This window comes from Trachurus japonicus, chromosome 3, assembly GCF_045865225.1.
Source record: "Trachurus japonicus isolate A0001 chromosome 3, Traja_1.0".
Taxonomy (NCBI): domain Eukaryota; kingdom Metazoa; phylum Chordata; class Actinopteri; order Carangiformes; family Carangidae; genus Trachurus; species Trachurus japonicus.
The window spans coordinates 26163645-26190841 of record NC_140909.1 but is presented as its reverse complement, the minus strand read 5'-3'; the positions used below and the strand labels follow the sequence as shown (position 1 = coordinate 26190841).

Below are 27197 nucleotides of genomic sequence, written 5' to 3'. Positions count from 1 at the left end.
TAGCATGTTAACCTTATAGCTATCATGTACACAGACGGCTGAGGGCACTCACTCTCTGAAGAGCAGGTTCCTTGTTAAGTTCTCTGATGACACTGTGTCTGTATCTGAGTCTGATCATGGTCCTGCATTACCTGAGTTTGTTGAATGGGATGATGATAATTATCTTACCCCAATGTATCAAATAAAATAAAACTATTGATTTCAGACATACTGAACGTGAAACTAGGGTCACATCAGAGGATCGATCTGATGAGGAATTTGAACTCCAACAATGTAAGTGAGACGATTTTACGTTGATTTATTTAAAGTCTTTTAACACTCTCTTTTGTGTGTTGGTTCAATGTGTTACTGAATAAAGATAAGAACAGCCTGCTCCAAGCTCATTAGAATCAGGAAGAGAGACTTGTTTTCTCTCGGGCAGGAAACAGGTGAAAGAGAAAGAAGGTTAAGAATATGAATGAGTCAACCCGATCATGTTTTGTCTTTGGAGCTCACTGTGATGTCTTCGGGCCACCTTCAAAGAGATCTGATAGAAACTCCAAATCAGGTTACTAAACTGAATCTGAATGAGATCTGCTAATCGACAGCATCCTATAATCTACTACTGTATATTGGTGCTTCTTGTTCTCCCCAAGGTAAGAAGGGGCTGTAGCCGCGCTCCAAGGCACTTAGGTGTTAATGAACACGTTACGTTCACATTCACGTTCAGTCCAGTTACAGCTACAGGACAGCATTGTGCGGACTAATCTCTGATGTTCTGTAAATCACAGCTGATACGCTGGTGGTGCTGGTTCACTTTGAAAATTCATTGATAAAAAGTTGTCCATCAACCTCTCATTTGATAGAAACATCATTAGTTGTTGCATTGTTTTCATGTTCGGTCATAAACCAAACTAGAATCAAAGTTTCGACCTGATCACAGTTTCAGTCCGGGCCCAACATTCAGACGGTGAAAACTGTTTTGTGTACGTCATCAAACAGCTCCAAAAACGAGAACCAAGAGTTAGTCAAGGCACTAATTATGGCTATGTGAATCATTATCCATATATACATGATTTTTTGGTGCTGGTTAGGGGTGTTTATTATGCACATCTGGACTTCTGGTGATCACCACAAAGCTGTGAGTTATGTCCACTGGACAAAAAAGATCTTTAGTTTCATTATTTACATACTTCCCTATAGATCGATCAATATGTTTTTAAAACACAGAATCACCCCGAAACTATGTTTTAGTTCACACTCTTCACTCACGCTCCAGGATTGGATGTTGTGTTTGGTATGGTGTGTGTGTGTGTGTGTGTGTGTGTGTGTGTGTGTGTGTGTGTGTGTGTGTGTGTGTGCATGGTATGTGGGTGAAAGTCAATCTGCTGTAAACTATGCCTAGTTGACAACCAACTAAGAGATTTCATCACTTCAGGCGCTCCAGTCCATTTCTCTCTCTCTCTGTCTTGAAGTCCATCACAGTCAGATCATCTGTCGTTCCTCCTTCTCTCCTCACAGCAGCTCCGGTCTAGATCCAGGTCAGAAGCTCAGGATCAACTGTGTCACATATTTAAATGGTGGCATCAGCGAAGTCTCGTCTGACAAATCCTTTCTGCAAAACACAAAGAAATGACATGAGCAGAATATCATAAAAACAGTGAACATGAGTCATTGAGTGGGACATTTGCACTAAGCTTGTGCTGAGTCTGTTACCTCTCTCAGCTCAATTTATTTTAATGCACTTTTCACCCTCGCCTACCTGAATCATAAGTCATCAACAGCTAGGTTACTCACACTCACTATTTCAGTCATTTTAACGAAGTATAAGGGAGTAGTTCAAATCCACTGGGCCCACTGGTGGGACCCAAGGGTATTGCAAGTGGGTCGACAGCACCATGGATGGATGCAGCCTCATTACTATTCACACAGCCAGCAGATATGGAGCTAAACTACTTTTTATTTGGAGTCCTGGACACTAGTATAACACTGACTGACTTGTCTGCACCAGCTCCTGAGGGAAACATCTGCCTCTTTATCTGCTGAGGGCTTCATTGTGTTGCGTGGTGAGCATTTGTTAGACCTATTTCAACGTGAAAGAGCAGCCTGCTGCTGCTGGAACTAAAGCTGTGAAGTTACAGTTTACAAAACTACAACAATGACTTGAAAGACTTGTTGAAAGACGAAATGCTGTGGGGAACAGCCGATACTTGCCCCACCCAGTCATTATTATGGTCTGTTTCTCCAGGTCGCCCAATAAAGGTCAGATCAGTCTTTCTTTAAAAAAAAAAAAAATGCTTTGGTTCACAAGGTCTAAAGAAAAGCACATGAATGAGTAATTAAAACGTGGAAAGATTGAGAACCATGAGAACCATGAACAGACCCCATGGTGTTTTCTTCTCTGGTTTGGACCGGTTTGTTTGCAGGGTGATGTGTGGCCACAGCCAGAGAGTGAGGAAAGTTTTGTTTTGTCTGCGAACAGGAGGAACATGCCAGCGATTGCCAAGTCCACTAAACCAAACTGCCTCCCTCATTCAGAGGGGACAAAAGAGACGTACCCGTCCCTTCTGAGAGACCAAAGCTCAACACAACCCAGAGCAGACTCCAGCAACATCTGACACAAGTAGAACATTCAGTGGGTGAAGCAGGGATGACCATATATGTTTTAAGATCTTTTTGTTCGTTTAGTTCCTAAAAACAAGTTATCATGCAGGTTTATAATCATAAACCAGCATCAGAGGAGTAAAGTATTAATGAGAATCACAAATCAAGATGCTAAATCATCTTTGTATAAAAGGAGTTGTTTCACTTGCTCCTGTCCAGGCTGCTGTGATCCTTTGACCAGCCTCTCAATCTATGTCATCTTCAACTTCTTTAAGCTGTTTCATCAAATGAATTCCCAATTCCATCAATGCCACTGGTTTTACTCCCCCAGGAACTGGACAGCTGATATAATGTAATAAACTCTCAATTGCTTTGTTCAAACACACAGTTGATGGGGGAGCAACATGAAGTCCTAATCAATCAGGCAGCAACTTAAAAACTGCTCTGATTAATATTTAATATTTTTTACATTGAAGCTGCAGGAAGGTCCTGAGCTGTGTGAGCAGATTGCATGTTTTCCCTGCTGATGGTGAGAGCTATGATGAATGTGACTGAATGTAAATAATAGAAATGTAAAATGTGAACTTCCACTGATTTCCTAATGCGTGACATAGCTTTACGATCCACTCGCTATCAGCTCCAGAGAAAATATTTGCATTAGCACAGCCAAGTATCCCTAGATAAGGCACGGATAGAAGCTAACAAGGTCCAGGCCTTCATGGCAGAGGGAGGGAGGAGGAGGGCCAATGGGAGGAGAGGAGTGGAGGTCAAATGGGTTAAAAAGCAGATGTGTACATAGAAAAACATCTGCTGGAGATAAAACCTTAGAGAACAATGTCAGACAACACCCACGCATCACATCCTGCCCTCCATTATAATTTCAGTTTCTAATCTTATATACACATCAGTGTAAAATATATCATTATTGGACCTACACAGAAATGTAATATACGTCCCTATATCAAGAGTAGTGTTGCCATAAGTATTACAATCACAAGTATGAAGATATAAGGTTATAGCATATATAAAATATCCATACTAAACTGTATATTGAAATACATACAACATATCTTATTGTAATGCATATAAATATAGATGAGCTCTTCGACTGTATAACATGTTACAACCATATGTTAATATATATTTGATTCATAATGTATGTTTATTAAAGCAACATGTTACAATATGTTTTTCATATTCATTTTTCATTGAATTTACATTTTTTTCCCCTCATTTTGGGAAAGTGGTCTCTGACCCCTGGACTCTAGTATTTATAGTATCAGCTCAGCTCAGATATTAACAGCGTTTGTGTCTACAATATTAGCTTTATGTGCATATACATACATATTTGTCTGGGTCGAATATTACAAAATATTTTGTATTTGGTTTCATATATAATTTTTAAACATGTTTCTTTTCTTTGTTTGTTTTTGCCTTCATTTAGTTTGGAAAGGGGCAGTGAGAAAGAGAAAGAGAAGAGGGTTGGTCCCCAGCAAAGGGCTACAGGTTAGACTCCAACCCAGGACCAAGGCTGCATGGCACATGCTGTACCAGGCCACTGGAGTGACCACAGTATATGTGTCAATTTTCTGTGTATGTAAAGTATTTCATATATGGAAATTCAAAGCAGGTATATACAGTATATCACATGTTTGGAGCTGTGGTGTTTTTGGTTCTGGTCCATTGAGTTCTGCAGTTTTCATTATTCAACACAGCAGCAAAGACATTTATAAACATGTCAACATCTTAGTGCTGTTTGGTTTGTTTCAGCGCCGAGGAAAGGAACTCCTTTGTTGTTCCCAGAGTTATAAAGTTAGTTTAAAGAGCTCAGTGTGACTGCAGTCAGGTTGCCTCCACACCGTGTTTTTATTTCCTGCTGGTTGTTATTCCTGTCTGGTCTCTGTTCATGTTCTCTGAGATTTTCCTCTCTGCTCTTGTCTGCTTCTATCTTCCTTTGTGTATCTGGGTCCAAAAAACCCAACTGATGAGCAAACAACAAGAGATCTGTTCACCTCCAGGGCCGGGATCTGCTCGGTGCTATTCGGTAGAAAAGAAGAGATGGACAGTCGTAACATCTGGCTGTTTTCAAGCGTGACTGCCAAGTAAAGCTGACATCTGGGGAGATGAGTTCAGATCTCTCCAGCTCCGTCTTTGTTTCTTTTCTCTCTCTCTGTGCTACCGTGCTGCGATCACCACACTTCAGCCCTCAGATCTCAAGCAACTATAAAAAGCCAGGAGGTTAGAGGTGGAGATGGAAACTTGGTCTCCTGCTTCTTCATCTAATCCTTTGTCTGCTCACTCTCACACAGACTCACGCTCACACTCCAGCTTCCTCACTCGGTCGACTCCCCGAAAAACACGTTGCTAAGGCACCATCTGTTTGACAATGTTGTGTTTTTGTAAAAACATGTTTTCAGGATGAAATGTTGTTATCAGCGTTGAGCCATCAGCTGACTACACATGTTAGGCAAATAGAATAACTTCATCTGATACAGAGACACAGTGCTGAAGTGTTTATGAGATTCCTTGAGTTCTAGAAAAAAATAAATACAGTGATGTGTAGTCCATGACACTAACTAACAACAAACAAAAAGGTTATTGGCCAGATATTTAGTTAAATAGGAAGGTTGAATCATCAGTGCATACCGCTGGACCACCGCGCCCCACGGTCTGAGCTACAAGGTGTTTCTGCTTTTATTGTTTCCATTCTTAACACGTATGAGTACAGCGTCATGCAAAAGTTTGGGCACCCCTGGTCAAAATTTCGGTTAATGTAAACAGTTTGGCAAGTGGAAGATGAAATGATCTCCAGAAGGCAACATGTTAAACATGAAACACTCTTTTGCAATATTTTAAGCAATATCAATGTATTATTTTTGTTTTCTACAATTATAGAGTGAGAAAAGGAGAAGTAGCACCCTGCAAAAGAATGGGAAACCCAGGAGACTTGAGCTCTCAGATAACTTTGACCAAAGTATCAGACAAGATATTTACTATTAACACGCTGTGATGGTTTCCAAAGGAAGGGGTGGGGGCTACTATACTAACTATGTAGGGTGCCCAAAGTTTTGCTGCGGGCCCTTTTCCTTTTCTGTCATTCTGAAAAAGTAAAAAGAAAGAAAGAAAGAAAAAAATATATATATTGTTTAAAATGTAAAGGGAATGTGTCATCTGTAACTTTAAGCCTTTTGGAGATCATTTCATCTTCCACTTGCCTAACTGTTCACATTAAGAGAAATGTTCACCAGGGATGCCCAAACTTTTGCATGCCACTGTAGGTGTGGATGTAAACCACAACCTCAAGTGTAGTATGTGTAAGGTACACTCGCAGGTAACTATGAGGAATCACAGTTACAGTAGTGTCCAAACAAATATGGTGGCTCTACTCCACTACTCTAGTTGGGCCTGGATTTGAAAGTGTAGATGCTTTAGTTGGTGCCATTTTCCAGTGTTTTCCTGTGACCTTGTCAACGGTATACAACTGTGTATACGGCGGGGGTCGCTGGAAAAGTGCCAGGGACCACTGGGAAAAAAACATGCCCAAACACTGAGTCAGAACCACCACTGGCCACGGACCCCTTGTGCGGATATAATGGGGAAAGTTAATGTCCTGGAATCCTGTCTCGCAACAACAATTTCACTGAAGCCTTTTGTGATTCGATTTCTGAGCCTCGACTTCAGTTTACCCAGAATCATTGGGCGGGGTGACCACAGGTCAGTACACAGCACTGAGAGCAAGTAATGAAGGCTTGGCTGCTTCCACCACACAGGAGTGAAGCCAAAGAGCTTCCTCTTGCTGTCAGAGGACTCTTCTACAGAAGCTGAAGAATGTGGCTCTGGTCGTTAATGGCTCTGAAGGAAGCAGACACACAGAGAGCAAGTGCAGCGCTGACTGCACTTGCATTTTAAATAAAATGCACCAAAACGTGATGCGATGTGCTTTGACTGTCAACAAGACGTCAAACACCTGCTTCCACTAAACAAAGGTGACAGCAAGGTAATTGAGGAAGGGCTGAGTGATAAGCAAAAAATAAAATTATGTAATTATTATGGAAGATATTGTGATACAAGTCACAGCTTTGATCGTTAATAATTTTAAAATTTAAATTCCAGTGGGAAAAAAAGATGATGTGAGCTTTATCTGCGCTCTGTACCGAACAAGAGCCCTCATGTTGAGTGAATATGTCAGTGCTTTACTTACTGTGTGTTGAGACACATTTTACCCCCATGAAAAAGCATGAAGGTGGTTATTTCAGTGTATCATAATCTTTCTCGTTTCTGTTTATATTCCTACATTTAATTTCTTGCACTCTCTTACAGATTTATTCTTTTTTTAAGGCACTTGTATGACTTGTACGACTGATAGCAGACAGAAAAAGTTAGCAGTGATCTTGCAGGTGAACACAGTGGAAGATTAAGCAGAAACAAAAAGAAAACTAAAATAAAAGAAGAACTCAATAAACCCAATTATTCAGGTTTGGCTGGTTTTATCAGCTACATTGGTTTTATTGGTTTAACTGGTCTCTGATTTTACTGGCTGCTGCTAAATGTGTGCTGAGTCTTTGCCATTTTTCATGTATAGCTTCATAAGACCAACAATCCTGTCAGTGTTTGTGTTTTCAGCTTCATCCTCAAAAAAGAGAATCATCTCTTTTATTTGGACTTTTATTTTGAAGGCAGCACACTGGGCTCCAGGAAATTCAGATTCAGACAATTTTCACAATTACTTGAAATTGTATCAACTAAACAATTGATAATAAATAAACTTTTAAAATCGGGTCATTAATCATCAATAAAATGTAAGGTAGTTGCAAATTTACAAAAGAAAAAAGTGTTGTCCAGTCATGTTTTTTTCATCTTCTGCTGAGTCATGCATGTTTTTATGTTCTCACATCTGGACTACTGCAGTGGACTTTACCCTCGTATCAATCTGAGCTCCTACATTACACTTCTACTCATCACATTTAAAGCATCAAACAACCTCAAACCTGAGTTATTTAGAGGACCAGTTAACCCTGTATGTGCCAGGTTTGCAGCATGTGATATTTGATATTTGAGCGATGACAGCAGCAGCTGTGGGTCTCACCATCTTGTAGTCTTTGTGCAGCTTGTTGTATTGGAACATGTTGCAGAGCACAGTGGAGGCAGCTCTGGAGGCTTTCAGGCTCCCGGAGCTGAAACGAGACGCAGTGACAGACAGTGAGAAACGAGGAGGAAATACCAGAGCATAAACAGAGGGGGAAACTCAGCGATAAACACTTTAAAATCACAAACAAATTAGCAAAAGGTTGTACTTTTGTGTGACCTGCTGCCAGAAGGGAAAGCAGCTCCAAAATGTGTACAGTCACAAAAGGGACATGCAGGGTCACAGCTCTGTTTTCACTGAAGTTCGCAGCATCACTCGTACTTGTTATCGTGGAATGACTTTATGCCGACCAACTTCGGCAGGCCGTTGAAGTACGCGACGTCACGTGCCGCCATGGAGCTGCAGGAGACCAGGTGGTTGAGGGCTCCACAGATGTTGACCACCACCTCGCTGGATGGCGTTCTCTGGAGGCCGTCACTGGGCAGCTTGGCAACCAGAACGTTCACCATGTTTTTAGCTGCAGGGGTAGAAAGCACAGGCAGTCGTGTTAGTGAGGTCCAACTCATGACCAACACCGGTTCTTCCTTTTCGTTCTGGTAGCCGTTGTGTAGCCTCATTAAAGTCAGAGTGAACCTTCAACTTTTTTGTGTCATTACTTTTTTTGTGGCATCACTGTTGCTGCTTTTAAATGCCATATTTTTTATTGATACACTTGTGGTCTTTGAGAATTTTTTTTTATCTATGAATTTCATTTGTTTTGTGTGAGCATGAGTGTAAATATGTTTTGTGTGTGTGTGTTTGTATGCATATGCAGTTCTTTTACATAATGTATCTCTTGAATTTGTTTTAATGTTGATTGTTGCATATTTAGAAAGCATGGAATTTGCTCTGATAAAATAATAATAATAATAATAACATTTTTTTTTTTTTTACACATGACTGAATAAAAAACAAAAAATATGCTTTAACTATGTGAGTGACGGTTGATCATTGAGTGGAGACTGGTGGACAGAAATGTAAATTCTATCCATTTAAAATCTTCTGCGTCATAAATTCTAAGTAAAAACGACTGCATTCAGGAAGATGACCTGTGTTCGCTGCATCTTACCTGTGTGCTCTTTGTTGGTGCAGTGTCGGGCCAGGTTTCTCAGCAGTCCAGTCAAAGACCTCAGCTCTACGTCGCTGTCGGTGTCTAACAGGTTGAGCAGGAGGGGCAGCATCCTCTCCTGCTCGATCACCACCCGGCTCATCACTGATGACCACTGACAGGGAGACATCAGACACATCACATGAGCCTCTTCTGCTCATCAACATGCACTCATGTACATGGATCCACCAAGATAGTAACTACTCTTTCTGGGGTCAATGTAATTAAACATTACAGCATAGTTAAACACAGTAATAATAAATAAATTCAAATTTTAAAACAACAACAATAATAAGAACACATAAGTCCACAAAAGGTTTGATACATTTCTAAAGCAGTTCTAAGAAGCACTGAAACTGCAGCATGTGCTGTGACTGAAGCAAATTTGATTTAATTCATTCTGAAATATGAATCATATCATGATATGAACAGTGGGCGCCTACCCAGGCCTCTCCTGTGGTGATATTCTGCAGCGCTCCTATAGCGGCCTCACGACTGGTCGAGCTGATGTCCCCGTTTTCTAGAACAACCTTGTAAAGCGTCACAACCTTCGGGTGCCAGAGCCACTCTGAGCCTTTAGGCTGTCGGGACACCTCGGGCAGCATGGACAGGTTCTGGTTACGCTGCCATGGAGAAGGCGGAGCAGAAACAAAACCAGAATCACATACAAGGAGTTTGACTCATGGTGCTCATATAGACAGATATACGGTAAGAAACAAGCATGGCAGAGGGAAAAACAATGCAAAAAGGGGGTTGCCGCTTCACCCGGCTGGTTCTTTGCTAAGGTGCTGAAGGTATCAAAAATGTCCAAACTGAAGAGAAAGATCTCCGCACACTTGGATCTATGCAATTTCACTTTAGGGGAACCACTTCACCACAGGGAAAAACAATGAAATGGTTAGGGGTAAGGGTTAGTTTCAAAGAGATAAAGAATACACAAAAAACAAAAGGTGAACACAAAAAAAATGAAAATAAATAATTATTCTTTGCTGACAGATATTGTTATTTTACCCGAGGGTTGTTTTCAGTGACATGGTAATGGTTGAATTCAATACCATATACCATACCCTATCAGAAAATAGATTACAAGAATAAAATTTAAATTTTTTTTAAAACAAGGTTGTACTTGTTTACAAAGGGAACTGTAGAACAGTAGTCAGGACATTAAGACTTTGTTATTTATAACAATGCTAAGTTCTCTGATATGGAAATTTTTTTATTTATCTTTTTATTTGTAACTTTAGTGGACTGACCTATGGAAAGTTTTATTTATTAATTTTTCATTTATTAAGAAATGACAATAAAATATGTGTTGTTTGTTCTTGAGTATTGTGGGTATTAATGATGAAATGGGTGTGTATAAATGAAGAGTCCACTTGCAAAAGCAGATAACTCTGTTTTAAAAAATATATATTTGAAAATGTTTAATTATTATTTACACCAGGTGATATCAGTCAAACCAAAGTTGAGTGGCTTTGACCCAGGAGATGAGATGTACAAAAACAGATGTAACTCAAAAAAATAAAGCTTTATTGAAAACAACACTATGTAAAGAATAATTCAAAAGCATCAGCTCATTTTTTTCAAAAATGGCACTTATCTGCTTTTGCAAATGAACTCTTCAAATGTATCTGTTGTTAGTGAAGAACTGTTTATGAATTTAAGGGGATCCAGGGAGAGAAGCCATCGCTGTGTCTAATGGGGATTTAACTAAGCAAAACAAATCGCTGTGTGATAATAAACAGTTCAAACCTTTGTATTTGTATTCTATAAGTTTTGTCATGCAAGTTGTATCATCTGTGTGTGCTCTGCAGGATTTATAACACACACACACACTGACGCACACACCCCAGGATGGACACACCCAGCTGGAGGCATGGCCAAACGGCGAAAAAACCACTAGGAAACACACACTATCAGCCATTAAGGCCAGTTTCCGTCAGGAGTCCAGAGGCCGTGAACTCCAAAGTTTAATCTTGTCATTCTGTCTTTGCTCTTTTGTGATTGATGTTTTCTTGGAGAAGTGTGTGAAGGCAGTGCGATGAATTTTACCTGAGTGTTTTTCTTGCTGTACATAGTGAAGCAGTTGATGTTGACGGCGTCCCTGGGGGCTGAGGCTCTGGTCTGTCCCTCCAGACGGAGTCGCACTGAGGGAGGCAGCTCCGTGTAGAGCTGGTAGGACAGATTCCTCATCACGCACAACGAGTTCTCCAAACCCTGAACGTTGAGAGACAGAGAGAGAGAGAGAGAGAGAGAGAGAGAGAGAGAGAGAGAAAGAGAGAGAGAGAGAAACTCTAGAGTCACCAGTTAACCTAATGTGTATGTCAGTGGACTGTGGGGGGAAGCTGGAGAACCCACATACCCCGCCCAGGCCCAGGGTTAAAGGATAATTACCGTTTTTTACAATCTGGACCTTATTTCTAGCATAAAATATGATCATTTACTCACCCAGACAACTTTGGTGTCATTACGTCGTTCCAACGAAATTAGATCCAGCCGAGAGCCGCGTATATCCATATAATGCGAGTACACGGGGCAGCGCAATGCAGCCTCTAAATAACACATTATCTGCCGCGAAACTCGTTCATTCACTAATATTTTGTTATGATATGCTAGTGCTACTCCCCTCTGACCTGTTATCAACATCCGAGGTCTGTAGGTTGACCTACTAACCTGACCTGGATGATGTCATCTCCGACCACTGCCCGACCCATTCTGATAATAATCATTCTGCTTCGGCATTCGGGTCCATTTTCATCTCAACTAGCCGGAGCTTTAGTGAGTCCAGGTTGCGGAGAGGAAGCCTGTGGAAGCTGAACTTCATCCAGCTGCTCATTTTGTTCTGACAAGTCGGAAACACGCAGAAACGAACCATAGCATTAGCGGTAGCTACAAGCCGCGCCGCACCGCGGTCGGAGATGACATGATCAGGTTAGAGGTTAGTAGGTCAACCTACAGACACCGGATGTTGATAACATGCCACCACGGGCTCGGAGGGTAATAGCACTAGTTTATCATAACAAAATACTGGTGAAATGAACGAATTTCATGGCGGATAATGTGTTATTTAGAGGCTGCATTGCGTGCCCCGTGTTCTCGCATTATATGGATATATGCGGCTCTGGGCTGGAACTAATTTCGTCTGAAGGACTTGTAATGACACCAAAGTTATCTGGGTGAGTAAATGATCGTATTTTATGCTAGAAATAAAGTTAGTAAAAAACGGTAAATATCCTTTAAAACCCAGCACCTTCTTGCTGTGAGGTCACCATGCTAACCACTGCAGCAACGTGCCAGAGAGCAAAACCTGAGGTAACCCACCTACAGTTACCTCATCATGATTCGACTGATTATGTACTTAACAAACATAGTGATAATATTTAAGCAAAAGCTCACTCATAATGTAGAACCAGGGAATTTCAGTTCACATAGAGAGACAGATGTTAAAATGCTGCTTGTACCTTGTCGTCACCTCTGTCCTCTTGTTGAATATAGGACACCAGAGCGTCCACCAGGCCTCGCATTTCTCTCATCCTCTGTCTCGTTCTCTCATTCACTGAGCTCAAGTTCCTGTCCACAAACACACACACATGCAAACACACTTGTGAGTCAACAGTGATAACCACTGAACCATCCAATTCAGTTCCAACTGACAAATTTTTAGATGTAACATGAGGACCAGGGTCACCTGAGGCAGCCGGTGGTGTTGTAGAAGATTTCTTTCTCAGACGGGTTCAGTGGGACACTGTTGCACAGAGGAACCAGGACTTTTTCCGTCAGCTCTGGTAAAGCGTCTTTGGAAAGCTTCTCCTTCAGGTTGTCTCTGGAGGACAGATTCCACAGGACGCCTGCAGCCGCAACAGGGTTCATGGTCAGAATAGCTCACGTCACATCTGGACTAAACCCATGAGCTCACACACAGCGTTCAAAGGAGAGGAGACCATCGCTACCTGTGATGGTCTTCTGAAGCTCCTCGTCCTGCTCACTCAGGATGCTGACCAGACGCGTCACTCCGCTGGCGTTTATGAGCGCCACCTTGTTGTCGCTGTTCTCGTAGATGAGGTTCCGCGTGGCGCCCGTGGCGTAACGCTGCACCTCTCGGTTCTCACTGGTGAAAAGCTGAACCAGAGCTGGAATACCATGCAGTGCACGCACCTGGAAGACAAACACTGGGCTTCACTCACACTTCAGGACTCTACAGAGTCTGTTCACACACATTTTGTGACTTTTGGACCTAAACGAAAACAAACACAACACGCTCATTACCTGATTCTTGGCATCGCTGCTATGGTAACACTGATGTTGTATGTATGCAGCTCCCAGCACTTGCAAAGCTGTGTCTGATTCAGACAGATATCTGACTGCTGTGGTCATGTCCAGACCATGCAACCTACACACACACAAAAAAATAACCACTGTCATCCTTGATTCATTTGTTGATTGTTCTTCATTTATTCATTCAATAATTCATTTATTTATCAATGAATTATATTGTCTATAAAATCAACAAAAGCAAACAAAAAAGTAAAGAAACACTCTTCTGTCACTCTCCTTTACCTTTTCACTACATATACAGTATAAGTTCATGATTCATATGTCACATTAAGCTGATCTGAGGCTGATCTACAGTCGTAGCTACATTTTTTGGTAAATGGATGTTTTAAAGGGATAGTTCACCCAAAATTCAAATTTCACTCATTATCTACTCACCCTCATGTCGACTAAGGGCTGGGAGAAGTTTCAGAGTCCTTCTCTGAGTTACAGGGGGGTCTCGGCGCAGCCCTGCATGTCCATATGACAGTTGCGAACGGAGCTCACTTTTCTTCGTCCAAAAAGACACACCAAAAAATATCCAAATATTTACATTGACACCCAGTTCACGGCTACACGAGATTCCGGCAGAGCAACACTGGGAGCTTCCGCTACAAACAAGCTTAAAACAAATACTTATTTTATTTTTTTCAGAACAATTTCTCATGTTGGGGCTTCAATACAAGAGGGACATTACGGACGAGCACTATGGAGGTATTTGGATGTTTTTTGGTGTGTCTTTTTGGACAAAGAAAAGTGAGGCCCATTTGCAACCATCATATGGACATGCAGTGCTTCGCTGAGCCGCCCTGTAACTCCGAGAAGGCACGGAGGACTCTGAAACTTCTCCCAGCCCTTAGTCGACATGAGGGTGAGTAGATAATGAGTTAAATTTGAATTTTGGGTGAACTATCCCTTTAAGGTGAGTTAATGAATAAAATGTCTCACCCTCCCAGTGGGTCGTTGCTGTGTATGGAATCTCCATCTAAGATGTCCACTCCTTTCCCAACACTCCTCAGACTGCGGAGCGAGGCGGCCCGGTGCAGGGAGGCTTGGTACTGCCCGGACCCCATGGCATGGTTGGACCTGGACACATGTTGCTGCCACTGCGTCCCCCAGCCGTCCCCCGCCATGGGCACCACCCGGCCCGTCCCCTGCCAGCCGTCCCTCTCGAAGCCGGAGGAGCCCTGCTGCTGCTGGTAGTGCTGCTGTCGGTTGGTGATGCGGCTGATGGTGCGGTGGGACGGCCCTTTGTAGGTGTACTGAGACGGCAGCTCCTCCTGCCAGTGGCCTCTCTCCTGGGCCAGGATCCCACTCAGGCTGCGCCGCATGGAGCCCGCGGGGGGCACGGTGACCGAGTAGGACACGTTCTCCGGGGGATCCAGCACGGTGAGTGGAAACCCCTCCTGGTCAGCCTGGCACAGAGACTTGGAGCGCCTGCTTCTGCTCTGGGTCTGGTAGGTCTGGAAGTTGCTCTGTACCATGCTGGCTGCTTTGTGGTTCACCTTTGAGCCATTTTCCACCGCAGAGCGCGAGGAGAAACCGGAGGAGTGGAGGGGTGCCGTGGCAACCTGGGGGGGTGGGAATATGAGATAGATAAATACTACTTTTTCTCAATTCGTGATTCCTGAAAAGTTAAATTTCCTCACTGTTGCAAAAAGCTGTCATACAGAAGCTCTTATAGTAAAGGCAGTAAATACCACTCGTGTCTTTTTCCCAACAGTTAAAGATAGAGCAAGAGTTTCCACATTCAGCAGCTCTTTCCCTCTGCCCTTTATTAAATCTGGGCTACTGTAACCTGAAGGAAGTACGCTGCAGCCTTTGCATTGTTAGACTGGGCTGCTAAAAACAACAGGCAAATGTCCTGTTTATATTTTTCTTCTGTCTTTACATTGTTCTGAGTCTGATCGGCCTCCTGGAGCTTCCATTTTCCCTCTCACTGACTCAGATACAATTAGAGCAGAGAGGAAACATTATTCATTCGCAACACTGACTCATTGCTTTTAAGATTGTGTGTCTGTGTGTGCACTTGCCTCAGGTCAAGGAATTCCCACTGCCCCAGAGTTTTAAAGAAAATAAGCTGTTTTGGGTGAATTCCCATTCCTATCTTAACCCTCAATCTTAACTCTTAATCTTAGTAGCCCTCAAAACCAAGTGTTAAGGGCTATTTTGTGACTTAGAAATGGGACACCCCTTAAATGCAGATAAGTTGATATTCAAACAAATAATCTGTATAAATACCACGACCATATTCAGCTGAGAGTCACCGCATACCACAGCTTATTGAAAGGTAAACACCAGCTGTAACTATCTTTAGATAACTTTGCGGCTACGGGAGATGACATTAGCCCGGTCAGTCATTTTATAACATTATCGGGGCAAACAGTTTACGTAGGCTGTATTTTGATAAAAACAACTTAACAACTACATTACCACCAAGAAAAATGACCATTTTGTAACTACACGATAGCAACATGGATTGTACGCACCGGTCGGCTATTGACAAAAGATCGTTAAATAAAAAATAAATGTTATGCAACAATGAGGTTAATAATATATAAAAAAAAATTAAATACTGCATTCTGGGTGTGCATTTTTGAGACTGAGGGTTAAGATAGGAATTAGAATTACTAATTAAACTATTGTTAAACTTAAACTACGATTAAAACATACTTTTAATTATGGACGGGAAACAAGACAACATTGTACAGTGCATGAGTCATTAAACTGGTTATCACTTTCATGGGTTGCAATTTATATTCATATGTTTGCATGGTGTGAATGTGGTGGGTGGTACTCACAGCCAGGACACGACTGGGTGTGTGTATCATGGACCTGGAGCTGAAGCCATGTGTGAAGGTCTTTCCTGCAGGGAGGCTGTAATCTAGACAAAAACAGAAACCTAAAATATCAGTACTTTGATCGTCGTGCCAGTTTGTCAAAAAAGATTTAGTATTTTCATTCAGGATGTCACTTCATGTTATCATCGTCATCATCATCAACTGAAATGAAAAAAAAGGAAGTTATATAAACTGTCAAACTTAATAACTCATGACAAGTGGAAAGATAATTCACCTTTGTTTTGGTTTCTCGATCATTGCAAAGACTTAAGTCCAAATTGTATCAGCAGGTTTGGACCATAGGTTTGGACTCAATTATACATATTAGTATGTCTACTTATCATTATTATGATCATTATTTTATTATTAATCAAATCTTTATTATTATACCGGCTTCTTACTTCTCCTTCCCTTTTTCAGTATCTAGTAGTCCTTCATACTACAGATTTCATTCAACCCTTAAAATGTTGACTAGACTTTGAACTATTCAGCTATTACTCAGCTTATTGATTGTTCTACACTTATCCTAAACTACAGTACTGAGGCTCTTCTCAACCCTTTCACTCCATTAAACCAGCTGCTATCATCATATCATCATAATTTTATAAGCTATTGCTTAGTCTTGATGCTTCAACAATGTGCTTCTGCTGTCAGTTTCCAATATATTTGACTAGACTTTCACTTTTTTTACACTAATCTTCAACAATTCAAGTAATTTCCAACCATTTCATATAAATCAACCTCCTTCTCGCAGGTTCTGCTTAAGATCTATCCTAATTGCTTCAGCTAATTCAGCATTGCTTCAGAATGACATTCAGCTGCTTTCAGCATTCACAGGCATTTCCTGTTGGAAATGCTGGCTTCTTCTAGTTAGTATTAATATCGATCATCATCATTATTACTATGCCTGCAAAAGTGGTTGTACAGACTGAACCACGGGGGCACCCCAAGTATTTAATATGAACACCACTGGAGGAGTGAAGTAGCCAGCAGTACAGACTGAGGAGGTTTAAAGATAATTAACGGCCATTAGACAGGCAGCCAGCACACACAGTGCAGTGGAATGACTGGAGAGTGTTGGAGAGGCGGACACTCGGTGTGATGACCAGATAAGCCCGGCTCCGGCTTCTCCCTGCTTGGGCTTCATGTGAGTGAAAACGAAACAGTTCCAGTAGCTGCTGTTAAGTCTGGGAAGCCGTGACTCTGCAGTGTGTCACAGAACAAAGCAGCATCGACCGGTGGCACCCTGTGACTGAATGGGTGTGTCCACTGTGGAATCTGATCACGCCTCGTCAGGCCACCAGGCTTCAGCAGGGGGCGTCACTTCAGAGCCGGGGCTCTGGGGCTAGTCTAATGTCATGTAGAGTGATGGGGCAGAGCCACTGTGGTGCGGATGGATTCACTTCACTGCACAGACCGAGATAATGTGCACAGACGTGAACTGTGGCTGAAGGAGCTGTGTAGATTACACAGACCAAAGAGGACAATGCACTGTAAAACATTATATAAAGGAGCAGCTGTGACTTCATCAGAGGGAGGGTGAGGGGGGCCCATCCAGTCCAGCAGCACGGAAGGAAGGAGGGAGGGAGGGAGGGAGGGAGGGAGACTGTGTTGGGAGGGGCTGCATGCCAGAACAGAGAAATCACCAGGTCAGAGGTCATGGTAGGTATGCTAATACACGACCACCACAGTGAGGAGAGCAGGCACAGTAAATGTCAAAGGAAACTGGGCTCTCACATCAAACAACATTATATTAAAGAGAGTGCTCTACTACAGGGGAGAGGGGAGGTGGTAATAATGTCCAACCGGTGGTTCGCCAGCCAACTCCAGCCTGTCAATCAAGTCCAGCCGGCTGCTGATTGATTTGTGTAATTATAAAATAAGAGTTTGCTATAATAAAGAAGAAAGATGCACTGTAGAAAACCTATTATATTTGCTTTTGATTAAGTCACAGTTTTGTTCTTATGAGGCCAGAGTCTCAGAGTCTTGAAAATGTGGCGCCATGTTGTGTCAGGTGAACCCACATAATGAGAACAGATCACGTAACAGGCTCAAGTAGCAGTGATATATAATTTATGTATGTGTTACAATTACAATTATATGTATATATTTATAGCCCGCCATTGTTCATCTCCAGAGTGAATAATGAGGTACAATATGATGCAGTTTCTGAACTTTTGTGGGGTCCTCATAATAAAGTAGGATCTCCTGCCTGTGTGGTCTGAAACATGAAACATGCTAACATAATGTGTTATTTAATTTGTGTATGGCTAAATGGCATAGTTGCTCTTTTTTTTGTCAGAATGAATGGCGACTGCCTTCAAAGGTTTCCTGGTCTTGACCGGCTCATCTAACAATGCAGACACCAACTAGTTACACTGAAAAAAAAAAAAAGTTAAACAAATATGTGGTCCATTGGTCAAGTCTACAATTCATGAATATTTGCACTGAGGTGAGTAAAGACACAGGTTCTGACCTTCTCTCTCTTTTTTTCATCCTTGACACATTTATGTCACTTTTCACATGAACAGTCAAGTGCAACATGATAAACAGTCTTGGGGGTGGGGCTTCAACAATACTGCATCCCCTCTCAATGTAGAAATACGTCACACAAACTAAATTAAAATTTGACATTGGAGATCATTTCTGAGTTTGTGATTTGTCTGTTTGCTCATTTTTGTCAAGCTGCGGTGGTTTTTTGCAGTCAATCAGACTCCAAACATAACACTTGCAGTTCCCTTAAACATTATTGCACATTTTAAATCTGTTTGTGTGTTAATCTCACATTGTGCTCACGTTTTAATCCTGTTGGGTTACTTCAAGTGTGTGCCAAGTTCATCGAAATAGGATAGAAATGGTTGCCAAACTTTATAATATCTATGGGTAGTGCCCAGGGCAGTGTATTTAAAGTGTTCAAGTTTAAGACTGGACATCAACTCCTCCACCCAACGTACACTTCTTCAACTAAGGAGTATCAGACGTTGAGCCGTCGAGTGCAGTCAATGAGTTGGGACTGATAACTTTATTACCCATATATGAAAATTAGGGCTGACCAAAAAAAAATCGAAGCTTCGTTCATTGCCATGGTAATTGATCATGAATATGTTAATCGGGACAGCCCTAAAGAAAATGTATCAAATATACCTGCAAATACAATGCAATTGTTGATTGCTTTTACAGTGGCCTTACTAGTATAAAAGTTTTAGAAGATTTAGTGATGGTTTCCATTGATACTTTGCAATGAACAAAACATTTGTATTGTTGGCATTAGGTGTTGTGTGTGTTGTGTTATAGCTGTCTTCCATTGGTGTCCACTGCATATGCTGCCTCACATCTCGCTGTGTCAGGTTATTTCGTTCAGCTAACACATTCTTTAGTTGTGATCCTGAGTATAGTTATGTTTTGTTGACCTCTTTTATAGGACTAGTTATCATCACCCTGTTGCCTATCTATCTGGTCCCTGAAATAACCCTAAACCATGAATCAAGCTTTGGGAGACGTGCGTAGAATTTTTTGGTGGGGGTGGTGGTAAAAAAAAAAAAAAAATCATATGCCACAACGATTTCAGAATAAGGGAGTGGTATTATCTAAATGTCTCTGTCAAAGTTTTATGACTGTGATTAAGCCCATCCAGACACAGTTTTTTTTCTCCAGCTTCTACAACGAAAAGCTTTTCAGTGATTTACGACTGCAGCTCCTCTCTCTTTCACTATGAGGGCTGTGGTATGCAGCCAAGCCTCTCACTGCTTTCCATCATTGTCAGGAACCCATCTCCTACCAAAATCTCCAGTCTTTGTCCCGTTATATTCACAAAAACAACCAGCTTTCCAACAGCTAGATCTCAAACACCCGTGCTCCCTCCACACCCAAACTCCAGAGTGTAACATCCAACCCTCTGCATGCTAATTACAGCCCACGATGCAAAAGTGTGGAATGAAAAAAAAAGAAAAAGAAAACAGAGTAATATGATTTGGGGGTTTTTCATTTGTAAAACCCCAAATCATAGCAGAGGGTTTCTTTATAACAGCAGATTAAATGAACCACAGACAGTGATGGGTCAGGGTATTTCAAACAACAAATCCACCCACCAGCACCACTAAATCTCACTGATTATGTTTGATAAATCCAAACAGAAACGAACAGGCTGTTACGAACCAGACTCCTTCAACTCCCTGCTGGAGCCCGGCTTCTTCCCCAGCCTTCATGCTATGCTAAAATAATCAACCACTTTATAAATAGCACACAGATATGAATGTGTTAAAACTCTGACAGAAAGTGATTAAATGTGTTTAAAACATTTGTTGCAGTGTATTGGTATAATATAGTAATGGGTCACACAGACATTTGTCTGTTGTAGTAGATTTTCATCTTGTTGATTAATAGTTAATGCGCACTTAATGAGTGTAGGCTATCAGTTGGCATCCCTCCTTCAGAGCTGAGAGGTTGAAGGAAGCTCAGGCTCACAGCGTGTGCACGTCTCCAACAAAACACAGGGACAGGATTGTTGAATAACTGACTCCTGCTGTTCTGCTGGACTTGAGGTTTGCTTTTGTCCTCGCTCGTCTTATTGTGGATTCATTCCTCCCTCTGTGTCCTTGTGCCCTTTGACTCTTCTCTAAGTGTAAACTGAACCGTTTTACCCACAACAGTTTTGGAGAGAAAAATGGATGAAGGTGAAATAACAAACTCCTCTGAGCTGTTTATCATAATGAATGTATCCAGTCAGTGTTGTTTGTTTTAGGTCTCAGGACAATAAAAACGCTACAGACAACAGAGTCCAACACTGAACTGATAAAAAATAACTCTTTTCTAAATGCTGAAATCGTGTATTTAGATCTTGTTATAACTAAATAACTAAATCATAAAGCCAAATGAAGATCAGACCCAGCAGGCCTGACCCCAGTGGCTGACGTACTGTCCAGGCTAAAATAGTCTCTGATAACACGTTGTGAAGAGGAGATTGGGAAGGAATGTTCCCCACACAAGGTGGTCAATGAGCTCAGGGCGTGTTGCACCAGACATCTGCCCACTCACATTTGTCCTTCAACAACAACACATCCCTGTTCATTCACACACACTTTTACAGCTTGAATTATTTCACTCTACAATCTGTTTCCTTTGTTTTTACTCTGATGGTAGCTGGACAGCAGCCACTGGCCACTTTCATAGACAGGACACAATCTGACTCTGGTTTAGACATAATAAACCTTGACAAAGCAATTCATGCTCCTGACGATGTGAAGCTGGGCTGTGGTGCAATTAATTCTAGGTAAATAAAGAATTTTCTTTGGCCAACCAAGGAACTGCAGCCAACCGCCTGGCTCCATTTACCCTCAGCAGATGATGCTTTTGTTTTGGAGGGATTCGACAGTTATAAGATGTTTTACTTTGAAAAGTCAGTAATGACTGAAGCAGTGGAAGCTAAAATTTTGACTGAAAAAAATGGCAGCAGTTCTCACTTTCCTGTTTCATTGATCTGTCTATGACAAATTAAACAAACCACAAGTTACGGGGCAAGTTTTCTTGTTGCTGGGTAATACTGGTCAGCACAGACTGCCATGGTAACACGGGTCTTAGATCTGGGTTAGCCTGGGGGTTAGGTGTCTAATGTTTTTGTCTTGAAATGAGTCAGACTTTATTAGTAGTAAAACAGTCTGACTTACATTAGACTGATCTAATGAGCCAAACTAAGACTGGACCAACATCACAGACCAGTCTGAGAGGTCAGTGTGAAACTGACCCCAGATCACACGACTGCCGATCACACAGCGTGTGAACTTCATCCAAATCCCACAGAACAACTTCCACATAGTTCACATCAGGTAAAACAGCCACTTGTGGGGGCGTCGTTTAGCTCAGTTCAGGTGCCCCATGTGCAGAGGCAGTGGTCCTCGTTGCAGCCGGTCCCGTATCGGATCCCGACTCGGGCGGCCCTTTGCTGCATGTCATTACCCCTCCCTCTGCCTCCCCATTTCCTGTCTCTCTCTACTTCTACACTATCGATTAAAGGCAAAAGCCCGAAAATATACTTAAAAACAAACAAACAAACAGCAACTTCAGAAATGAAAATGAAGATGAAAAATGATAAAACATGTCTTTTGTATGAGTAGCCTAATGATGTCATCAAATAGGGTACTTAACACATCAGTCGTATATTGAGGAAACGTGAACTAGACACACCTAAAGTTTGTGGAAGTGGAAGCTAGCCTAACTGTCCAATAGGGTTCCCCCATGTACATTGTGTTTGTGCACTGGTCTTTTCCAACATCCTGGCACTTTTCCAGGAAGTCGTTGAAAGTCAGTGTAGTCTGTAGTTGTCAATAACCAGTGGCTAACCAAATGGTAGTGTCACAACATTAGTGTTGGAATTGTTTTTTTCTTCCTTTTTTATTTACTTATTTTCTATTTTTACTGAGAGTCAAACCAGATAATAATGAAAGAAAGTTTCTCTGTTCATGTTTAACCTGAGTCCGACCGTTGAACAAAGACAAAGCGATCACATCACGTCCATACACTGTAAATGGTGCAGTTAGTGGTATATATATGCAAGTTAAGGTACAGGGAGGTACACGATGGTAGCAGAAAATCTCTACTACTCAATTAGCTAGTTCAAAATGGGAGATTCATGAGAGAAGATCTCACACATGCAGCTTTCATACAACATCCTGACTTCCTCATAGGTCAAAGTGAGGCCCTGTGGTCTTATCAGACAGAGGCAGGGGGAGTAGTAGTAAGGGGGAAGGCGCTGCTCCTTCCTCTATTGTATTTTCCTCCTGGACAGACGATCCAGGCTGTTATCCGGTCCGCAGCCAGACAGATGTGCATCATCTGAGCGCTGCAGGATGACTGGCCACTGACATAAATCTGCATCAAGACGATCACCGTCGAGACAGATGCTCTTTCATCTGACACTTTTATATGTGTTGGGTCAAAATGTAAAGGCAGTTCTTGTGCAAAATGTGAATATTTTTAAAAAAAAACAAAAAAAAAACACCGGCACTGGAACCTATGATTTATATTTTCCATACAGCGAATGGAGAAAAAAAAAAAAAAACAGGAAATTACCAGGAAATAACACATTTCCAGGTGGTCACAGCGCCCAAATAGTTTGACAAAAAGTAGAACAATACACAGGCATATCTGATCTTGTGTTTGATGCATGACACTTTAATTATTTCTTTGTTTTCATTTACAAATTTCTCATTACCCTCTAAAAACTGTCATGGTTAGAATTAAGGTCTTTATAAAGCCTGACTGACATTCATGAGAAATGACTTCATGGTTTGGCCGCAAGTCCTGTGATATCAGTTCCTCAGAGGAGCCTCGGGACAAACCGGACCCCAATAACAAGCACACGCCCGAGGTGCATGCTCAGCTTTAACACGGGGATGTTACAGCTCTGTTGTTGCGTTCCTGCCATGTGTTTCAGCCATTATCAGAGCTAAAGTTAGCCCACATTGCCGCACACAGCTCTCCATTCAGCTGATCACTGAGTCCAGAGTTTCTACAAAAAGTAGCCTAATGGTGAAGTGGAATTTCCCAAATTCCACATGAGCTTCCTGCAATCTTCCCGTGCAACAGATTTCCCACATCTGTCACATCTGTTATTGTTTTATGCTGAGAGGACTAATCCGACTGCATGAATAATGGCGTTGCTGCAGTGTGCGCATTCACTCAAATCAGATTAGTTCCTGACACTGACTTAGCTACCTGGATGCTGAGTCAGGTAAACAGCAGTTTTCTTTGGTTCAGTCTAGAGCTGGACTGATTTATGGCTTGGAACTAGGGCAAGGCAAGTTATCAAACTCTATTTTCAATTATGGTTTTGGCTTCCAACAGTTATGAAACTAATACAATCAAGATTATAATTGTACCACATTCTTTTTCACAATAAATCATATTTCTCCAGCAAAATACACCCAACGATATTGGCACAGTGCAACTTCTTATCAGCTTTACTCCATCCAGTAGTAACTGAAACAATACATGTTCTGAATGCCCACTTCAGTCATTCCTTGTTTTACCTCCAGTTGAGACATGTTTTCTGTTAAAGATTTTCAAGGCTTTGACCCCTGGTGACATCATCAGCTCTGTTTATTTAAACCCTGTGTGGACCATTACTAGCATAGTTTTGCTTACTTTCTCCTTTATTGACCGTATGTCAACATTTTTCTCTTACGGTAAGAGGCATTTACTGGTTTTGTTTTCCAAAGTAAAGCAAACCTAAAAGTAATTTAATTTCTAGTTTCCCCCTCCTTGTGATCTCACTGATCCATGACCCATCACCCTCTCTGTCGGCACATAACAAAAAGAATTTCTCCTGAATTTAGCTTTAAGTGACTGACACGAGTAAGCAGGATTTGCTTAAGGGGTTTCAGATGTGTGTTTTTTTTTTCAGCCAGGTCCCCTCTGCTGGCATGACTTCTCCCTCTGGATCAAAAACCCAGAGACCGTCTGTGGTGTTCAGTTACATCGGGAAAGTAGAGCGAAGACTGGAACAATGAGTGATGTGGTCATCACTCAGATTACTGTTTACAGAAGAAGGAAAAATGCCCTGTACGCCTCAAGGATGATCCCCTGCCCTCCCATCTTTAACTGGGACAAAAGTCAAATTAAGGTGTTTGACAGTTTAATGTTTACCGAGCCGCTCGGTGAATGAATGTCAAACTTACATACAGACAACTAAGAAAAGACGTTGAGTCATGTTTCATTACATCTTTGGTGTTAACAGTGGTTACATCACAGAGAAGAAACCAAACATGAAAACAATGTTTCAGTAAACACAACAAGTCCTCCTTTGTTTTTGTTTTTTCCAACCCTCATACTGAAATAACTCAACCTACTGTCTATGGCAACCAGGGGACCGCGGTTGTCACAGTTACAATGGGCTGTACTGGGAGCAACGTATTCTTGCTTTGGTCACCATGGTTTCTGTAGTTAAAGTCGTGGTTTTCTATAGGTTTACGCACATTAAACTGCTTGGTTAGGATTTAGAAAAGATCATAGTTTGGCTTACAATGAGTCCTTCCTTCAGTCACTCATGCACTCACTATCCATAGATTTCTAAGCACAATGCATGACGGTATATGGCCTATAGGCCTATATTGCTTGGTTGATTACTGTCGATTGTGCACCACTTTTCATGATGCATTGTGGGATATTAAGAGTCCACTATGTAGCCTATAATAACTGGGGGAGTAATGCTTTATTCTCAACACAGCCTGTTTTAACTTTGCTGAGCTGTCAACATCTGCATCTACACAGGAACTGAACTCTGCTGTCCTGTGTCACAAACCTATTGGCTTGTTTTTGTAATGTATAACATTACACCACTTACCTGACAACTATAACAACTATAGAATAAAACACAACTACGTACCTGCTGCCATGACACTATTATAATATTCAAAAGCAATAACATTAGTATGACCAAGTTACCTTAAGCAGCAAATGCTGTATAGGGACATTAGATTCTGATCATGTGAGATATTCAGTCTCTACTTTCACTAAATAATTCATTGTTTGAAAGGAACTTAAATCTGGTGATGAACTACATTCATTCACTGGTTTCAGTCTCTCACATGTACAGGCTTTTAGAAAGGGAGTTTTTTGTGCATTAGATTAGATGTTTTTACAGATGAACTGACAAAAAAATGTCACTCTGTAACTCCCTAACCCCCCCATTCTCTTTTGGTGTTATTGCTGATTTGTTTGTGTTTGTTTGTGTTGGTTTAGCCTATGTATAGATGTGTTTAGATTTGTGATACTCTGCTGCAGATGAGAAGGAATGGAGCTGTGACAGTGTCATTGTGTGATTCTTGTTGCCTGTTTCTGTATCTTTTTTGTGGTCTGAAAAAGACCAAAGATATTCAATATTAAATAAAACCTTCACAGAGACAAGCCCACCAGAGGATACTCCACAAAACCTTTTAGCATTCATCATCTCATTGTTTTGACGCCACGGAGAGCTGTAGTTACTCTCCTGAACCTCATTTCCTGCAGCAGCAATCACCTTTCAGCACGAAAGCCCTGATAAACCCACTGTTCACCGCCTGTCCAGTGCAGCACAAGACCGCAGACGGTTTGGGTTGACAAGCTGGTGAACAGACGGGAGGAATTTAACGGCAAAGAATCCAATACTGTCCAGGATATTAGTCTGACAGAGCAACACACACAAATGCTGACTAACACTTAGACCACATGCTTTATGAAACATTATCTGCAACCAAACCGTGACCAAAAATAATAATCACAGCAGCTTCAAGCTTTCACCCCAGTGGAGAAGCTTATTGTCTCAAGTCATTCAGACAGGGGGTCAGGTCAGCTTTCCTTTACAAAACAGTGAGAGTGAAATTAGGAAACTAAGTGTTAGCCTACATTGTTTTGTAATTAGGTGAGTGAGTTTGGTTGGTATCCACATTAAAGAACCACACCACTGACTTTCTACTCACTTAAGTTTCAGGAATTAAAACAACATGGGTGGATTTGTCATACTGTTTAACTGTTTCCTACTATTTAGTGTCTATCAGTATGAATTTAAAATTTCACTACAGACAAAAAAGTGAAAACAGAAACAGCTCTCTGACTACAAACTGGATAGTTTTTTCATGTAGGATAAACAATAACCATCACCTGCTAATGCAGAAAGCAGCTGGTGGGGTAGCTATTGTTTGAACGGGATGTGACTCACCTGTTGAACCGACCAGCGAGTCGTCCAGCCTGGTCATGGAGGATGACTTCTTCTCGGCCAGCCGCATCCGGACCTGCTCCTGGACTCTCCGGGCTTTGGCCACGGCGTCCGGACAGGGACCGTCCGAGGGAACCATATAAGCGGTACAGGAGGAGTTGGGCTGCAGGGCGGACAGAAAGCAGCCCTCCGCCACCGCCACACTCATGCTGACAGCGGGAGACAAAAACCGTTTCACCCCGAGTGAGAGAGAGAGAGAAGAAGCCAAGAGGAAAACGCTTTAAGTCCGACAGCGGGCGCGGCGCGTCTGAAGACAGATGGGGATGTTTGGTTTTAACGGTGTCGGCTGTGAAATGGCAGCAGCTCGATGGTCCAGGGGCGGGACATGCAGGGCCGGGAGGGGGCGAGGGGAGGGGGGGTCAACGTGAATTCACCTGCTGTCATGACACGTCTCCTAGAGGGAGTTCATCTGCAGCCAAGACTCCCTGAATTTATCATAGTTTGTTTGTCATAGCTATCTGTCAAACTTCTGCAGTAAAAAGC

At 41.9% G+C, this 27197-nt stretch overlaps 1 protein-coding gene across 1 annotated transcript; it reads right to left on the bottom strand.

Moving 5' to 3' along the window:
- Nucleotides 1-1242: 1242 nt before the first annotated feature.
- On the bottom strand, nucleotides 1243-26897 carry LOC146990031 (plakophilin-3-like). The gene is made up of 13 exons (XM_085767770.1): nucleotides 26658-26897; nucleotides 15929-16011; nucleotides 14076-14698; nucleotides 13083-13206; nucleotides 12767-12971; nucleotides 12505-12664; nucleotides 12278-12386; nucleotides 10869-11033; nucleotides 9260-9439; nucleotides 8778-8931; nucleotides 7991-8186; nucleotides 7670-7757; nucleotides 1243-1594 (listed from the first exon to the last, which is right to left on the bottom strand). Exons 1-13 carry the CDS (start codon nucleotides 26860-26862, stop codon nucleotides 1553-1555), a joined length of 2334 nt encoding a protein of 777 aa, XP_085623896.1. The 5' UTR covers nucleotides 26863-26897; the 3' UTR covers nucleotides 1243-1552.
- Between the last annotated feature and the right edge of the window lie 300 nt (nucleotides 26898-27197).

Coding starts and splice junctions, on each gene's coding strand:
- LOC146990031 (XM_085767770.1), bottom strand. CDS start 26,862: ATGAGTGTGGCGGTGGCGGAGGGCTGCTTTCTGTCCGCCCTGCAGCCC. Junction 12,665..12,766: donor GCTTCAGAAGACCATCACAG/GTAGCGATGGTC, acceptor TTGCGGCTGCAG/GCGTCCTGTGGAATCTGTCC. Junction 8,187..8,777: donor CACCAACAAAGAGCACACAG/GTAAGATGCAGC, acceptor CTACCCCTGCAG/CTAAAAACATGGTGAACGTT.